This window comes from Cynara cardunculus (genome assembly GCF_001531365.2).
Source record: "Cynara cardunculus var. scolymus isolate 2C chromosome LG 1, CcrdV1, whole genome shotgun sequence".
NCBI classification, from domain to species: domain Eukaryota; kingdom Viridiplantae; phylum Streptophyta; class Magnoliopsida; order Asterales; family Asteraceae; genus Cynara; species Cynara cardunculus.
This window is the reverse complement of record NC_037528.1, coordinates 21,512,311-21,518,418: the sequence shown is the minus strand read 5'-3', so window position 1 is coordinate 21,518,418 and position 6,108 is coordinate 21,512,311. Positions and strand designations below refer to the sequence as shown.

Here is a 6,108-nt window from a genome sequence, read left to right as displayed (position 1 = left end):
TTTAAGCATTAGCAGTCTTCCTCTTTGAAAACTCTTCCTTCAAACTTTCAAACTCTTTCTTCAAACTTTAAAACTCTTATAATCTCCCCTATCCTTGACAATCTTCTTTAAACAACAGAACTCGTACAATTTCAACAATCTCCCCCTTTGACTTGGTATAGAAACTTCTTTTCAACGTTTGAGTAATTTTCCTTTTTCTTTTAAAACAGAATTAATCTTCACGATCTCCTTCTTTATAACAAATGAGGAATAATCTTCACATTCACTCCCCCTTGATCATAGCAGTACAATAATCTTCTTCAGAATTAACTTCACTTTTGTAACAACTACCCAGTTTTCAGATAGATTCATTTATTTTTATGTACACTCCCCCTTTATGATAATAATAGGGACCATTAACATCGTACCAAGAAATGAATGATCATGAAAGTATACCGTCAATTCATGAAGATTTAAGCAAATCTTTTCAAATCCGCTTAATTAATCTTCTCAGATTAAATTTTTTTGGGAAAGAACCAGATTCAACTTATGAACTTGTTTTCAATCTTTTAGAAAAGATTGATACGAACTTAATTGATACCGATATTTTCTCGATTAGTACGTGTTGGTATGGATTTTGTTCTGTCCTCAAATTACAAATATGAAAATTTACCATTTTGTTCAAAATTTGTCGACATTTTGAGTTTTCTAATTAAGTTGGTACCAGTTTAATTGGTAATGATTTAATTGATACTGGTTGATACGTATATTGGTTGGTTTGATTTTATACAAAATTATCACCCCTGATAAAAATTATGAACCTGCAGGCAACCGGCAACCGGCAACCGGCAAAACCTCAAGTAATCTGGTCCCATGAGTGATGCTATAATGCAATAGAAACGTGCCAAAACTGTATGAAATAGGAGGTTCAGGTGGGTCTTCTCCAAATTCATGAAGTGGCTAGGAAATTCATGTTTCCTTATCAAAACACATGATAAGATCTTACTATCGTTGTAGAACACGGGCATCTATCTATCTGCTATCAACCACTTCTCCGAATCACTGCCCACCATGTGGGTTCTTTTCATCACTATCCACCTCCCCCCAATTGGTTCAAGAACAAGTAAGTTATGTAGTGCCAACCTCCGATTTGGATGCTCATATATGTGCTCGCTTTCTACAAAATTGCATTATCAGCAGCAATCTAGCCTTAGGAAAGACCCTTCATTGTCACATCTTGAAAAAAGGTGGTGGTTTGGACCTGTTTGGATGGAATATACTCTTGAATTTGTATGTGAGGTCGGAGCTGTTGCAGGATGCTTGTAATGTGTTTGATGAAATGCCTAGCCGAAATACAGTTTCTTTCGTTACGTTAATTCAGGGGTATTCAGAGTTGTTTCCACATGTTGAATCTACCAAATTGTTTGTCAGGTTACATAGAGAAGGTCACGAGCTTAATGCGTTTGTTTTCACCACTCTTTTGAAGCTGCTTGTTAACATGGAGTGTGCTGAATTGGCTAGAAACTTTCACGGGACAATTTACAAACTTGGTCATCATTCTAATGCTTTTGTTGGCACTGCACTTCTTGATGCTTATTCATCTTGTGGGTTTGTTGATGATGCAAGGGAAGTTTTTGATGGTATCTCTAATAAAGACATGGTATCTTGGACAGGTATGATTACATGTTATGCTGAAAATGATTATTTCGAAGAGGCTTTCAAAATGTTTTCTCGAATGCGCATGCTAGGGTTTAATCCCAACAACTTCACACTTGCAAGTATATTTAAGGCATGTCTTGGCCTTGAGGCCGTTGAAGTGGGTAAGAGCGTTCATGGGTGTGCTATTAAGACTTGCTATGAGATTGATGCTTACGTTAGTGTTTCGTTGCTTGATATGTATACCAAGTCTGGTGATATTGAGGATGCACGCCTAGCTTTCGAAGAGATACCCAAAAAGGATGTGATCCCATGGAGTTTCATGATTGCAAGATATTCTCAAAGTGACCGATCTGACGAGGCAGTGAGACTATTTTGTAGGATGAGACGGGGACCTACTGTTCCTAACCAGTTTACTTTTGCTAGTGTGTTGCAAGCATGTGCAACAATGGAGAATTTAAGGTTTGGAAAGCAGATTCATTGTCATGTACAAAAAGTTGGTCTTTGTTTGAATGTATATGTATCAAATGCCCTTATGGATGTTTATGCTAAATGTGGATTCATAGAGGACTCAGTTTCACTATTCAAAGAATCAAAAAACAGGAATGAGGTCTCTTGGAACACTCTAATTGTTGGCTACGTGCTTTTAGGGCATTGGAATATGGCACTAACATTATTCTCCGATATGCTGAAAGATCATGTTCAGTTAACAGAGGTGACATACTCCAGCATTCTTCGTGCATGTGCTAGCTTGACAGTCTTAGAGCCCGGCATCCAAATACATTGCTTGACAATTAAAACCTTATATGAAGATGATATTGTGGTCGCAAATGCTTTAATAGATATGTATGCCAAGTGTGGCAGCATTAAGAATGCTCGTTTGGTCTTCGACACCATTAACAAAAGAGAGGTGGTTTCATGGAATGCTATGCTTTCAGGGTATTCCATGCATGGTCTTGGTGCAGAGGCTCTGCGTATCTTTGAAATGATGCTTAAAACAGATGTTAAACCCGATCAATTGACGTTCGTTGGTGTCCTTTCAGCATGCAACAACACAGGTATGTTAGACGAAGGTGAGACTTATTTTACTTCCATGTTACAAGACTATTCTGTTGAACCTTGCATGGAGCATTATACTTGTATGGTATCACTTTTTGGAAAACTAGGCCACCTTGGCAAGGCTGTGAAACTAATTGATCAAATTCCTAGCAAACCTAGTGTAATGATATGGCGTGCTTTACTTGGAGCCTGTGTGATCCATAAAGATGTTGAACTTGGTGAGTTATCTGCTCAGCGTGTTCTTGAGTTGGAACCCCAAGATGAGTCTACTTATGTGCTTTTGTCAAACTTGTATGCCAATGCCAAAAGGTGGGATAGTGTAGCTTTGGTTAGGAAAAATATGAAGAAGAAAAGAGTGAAAAAGGAACCAGGACTCAGTTGGATTGAGAATCAGGGTATCGTTCATTATTTTACAGTCGGTGATTCTTCCCATCCTGACATTAGATTAATCTACGGGATGTTGGAGTGGTTGAATTTAAAAAGTAAGAAGGTGGGTTATATATCCAACCATGATGTCATATTACTTGACGTAGAGGATGATGAAAAGTCGCGACTATTATGGGTACACAGTGAGAGATTAGCTCTAGCATATGGCTTAGTTAGTACACCATCAGGATGCTCAATTCGTATCATAAAAAATCTCAGAATATGTTTGGACTGCCATTCAGTCTTCAAGTTTATATCAAAGATTGTGCAACGTGCGATCATCATCAGAGATATAAATCGCTTTCATCACTTCGAAGACGGTGTTTGCTCTTGCGGCGATTATTGGTGAAGTACGGGAAAGTCTCAGGTCATTGAAGGTGCTATATTGGCAAGCTTTTTGGTCAATCTAAAGGTATCTACAGGTAAGCATCATCAATCTTTTCATGCCCCTTTTTCATATCTCCTAGCTGTATATGCTGTAGTTTATAATATTATGCTACTTTATGATAATATTATTGTAGCATCAAATATCTGTTGTGGGAACTCCCTTCGAGCATGTAGCTCAGTTGGCAAAGGGTGGAGCTACTTTGCTTAAAAACACAACAGGTTCAAGTTCAAATCATGTGGGAGATGGGCTTGAACCCCTCCACTAGCCTTAGCCCTTGGGTCAACTTTGAAATGCCATGTGGTTCCTAGGGTGTGGGGCCGGTCGGGGTTGTAGGTAATCAACCTTTTGCTCAAATCTCTTGTGGGAAACTCCATTTTTATATTATGTAGCTAAAGCAGGAGGGACTGCTCGAGTTTTGTCTTCATAATTCTGCTTTGATATGATTTTCCCATTTCTTTTTTATCATTGTTGTCTTCATCAGCGGGTGAAGGAAGCAAAATTCATTGCATTTGACTATGTTTTGACCATTGTCTTACAAATGAAACCTTTTTGACTTAGGGTTTGAGGTTTGACCTGATGAAAAAAATAGACATTTGTACAGTTTTGTGTATTCACAATTTGCTCCTTATAGTTTTAACTTGACATTTTGAACTCTACACTTTTTGATATAGCATTTATGAAACATAATCAACAAATATCACAATAAGGACATTTAAAAAATAAGATTTGGAAGTTCCATGAGTTGTTTATGAAACATAGATTTACAAATTTACATTCATGAATTGTGGTGGTTTAGACACGTTTGCAGGAGACGGAAGATGGTGGCTCCTGTGAGGAGGATAGAAAGTGTGATGGTCGAGGTGTGAGGAAGGGCAATCTGAGAAGGATGTGGGATGAGCAACCGAGGATAGACACGGCGGTCTTAGATATGTTCAAGGACATGAACTCTCATAGGAATGCTTGAAGATGCATGACTAGGATAATAGACTAGGGGTGGACACCTATAGCTAGCATAGACGAGAGAGGGAGTTCGAAAGGTAGAGAGTGGGGAGGTAGGATTAGGGAGTCGGCAGAGAAGTTACAAGAGTCATAAGATAAACTAGGGGTTCTGTTCTTTTCTTACATTTGGAATGATTCCTTGTATCTAGTTTTAGTTTTGTACTTCTGTCATCATGTAAATAATGCATTAATTTGATTATGATGTAATGTTTTTGTTTGGCTCAAGAATAATTCATAACTTACATCTGAATGATCCATCGACATCATATGAAATTTGAAAGATTACCCTAGTCCGGTCCCTAACTTGTCGATCTAAGTGATACACTTTTTGAATACATAAGTATAGCAAATGCATGGTCCAAAACATCTAAGGACATCACAATTGTGTTATTGCTTCAAACTTCTATGGTACTATATCGTATAGACTCCGACTACACAAGAACTGTTGTATTGCACAACATAGGTGACGATTATAACAATAAGTTCATTCAATGATGCTTTTAACATGTCCTAACAAAAATCGGTTCTAATTTTCCCAATTTTAGGCATGAATAGGTAGACCTAGCTCTAGCGGGTCCCAACCGTTAATTCTTTAACATACTAACGATGATTTATCAAGAGAGTGATAGAACTTCCGATTGAGTTCCTAATTTGTAGGAACAGTTTCGCACCATTCTGTAACCATTGCTCCTTAGTCTCCTTGCTAGGGGGATTAGAGGTGAGGCGAGACACCTTAGATATGCTTCATAAATAAATACACACGAACCATCTTCCAAAGGGCATACTCTTGCAAAGGAACTGGTTGCTAGGGGACTACAAACTAAAGTAATCTCTGATTCTGCTGTATCGTCATGATTTCCCGTGTGAACATGGTATGTCAACAACTAAATTGCTTGTTTTGATGTTTGTGTCTTGAGCCTGATTTTGGAATCATGAGCGGTTATTGTTGGGGCTCATGTTGTCATGGCAAATGGTGGGGTGATAGCTCCTGTTGGTTTAAATATGGTTGCACTAGTAGCTCAAGGGCATGTTGTCCCTTTTGTTGTTCTTGCGAGCATTCACAAGGTAACTATGCATCACTAGCACATAGTTGGTGTGTTATTATTGCAAGTAGATGACATGGAATGGATTGAAACACTTGATAGTGATGGGGTGGCGAGTCATTACAATGTTATGTTACTTGCAGTTAAGGGGGTGTATATTACCTCTTAATGGTTCATGATGCTGACCTGGTAAGCTAAGGGAGGGATCAAAATCATTTGAAGGACCATAATGGCGAGCTGTAGGCAAACCAATAGTTCAAGCCACATAACTCACTATTTAGTTTCCAAGTATATCAATTATATGCTACGTGTAATTGGCAGTACATTAGATTCCTTGTATCTTGCAAGTTAGGTTTTGAAGAAAACCTAAAACTTAGCAAAATGATGAGAAGAATGAGTACATCTTGGTTCTCCGATCCAAATCCTTGAATCTTGATGATTGATGCTAACAAATGCTCCTTAAATGCTTAAAAGTTTGGTCCTAGGGTTTCCTAAGGGTTTGAAGTGAAGTGAGAGAGAGTTGTGGAGTAAATGAGGAGGACAACCTTAAAATCCCGA

At 38.2% G+C, this 6,108-nt stretch overlaps 1 protein-coding gene across 4 annotated transcripts; it reads left to right on the top strand.

Annotated features, from left to right (window-relative positions):
• Positions 1-814: 814 nt before the first annotated feature.
• Positions 815-4,739, top strand: LOC112503221 (putative pentatricopeptide repeat-containing protein At5g13230, mitochondrial). Of its 4 annotated transcripts, none has more exons than XM_025107415.1 (3): positions 815-1,652; positions 1,728-3,542; positions 4,305-4,739. In XM_025107415.1, the coding sequence occupies exons 1-2, from the start codon at positions 971-973 to the stop codon at positions 3,467-3,469; spliced, it is 2,424 nt and encodes an 807-aa protein (XP_024963183.1). In that variant the 5' UTR covers positions 815-970; the 3' UTR covers positions 3,470-3,542; positions 4,305-4,739. The 4 variants fall into 4 exon arrangements, with proteins under 4 accessions (XP_024963183.1, XP_024963237.1, XP_024963078.1 ...); XM_025107469.1 differs by having other exon boundaries at positions 815-1,795; positions 1,886-3,542; XM_025107310.1 differs by having other exon boundaries at positions 815-3,542.
• The last annotated feature ends 1,369 nt before the right edge of the window (positions 4,740-6,108 follow it).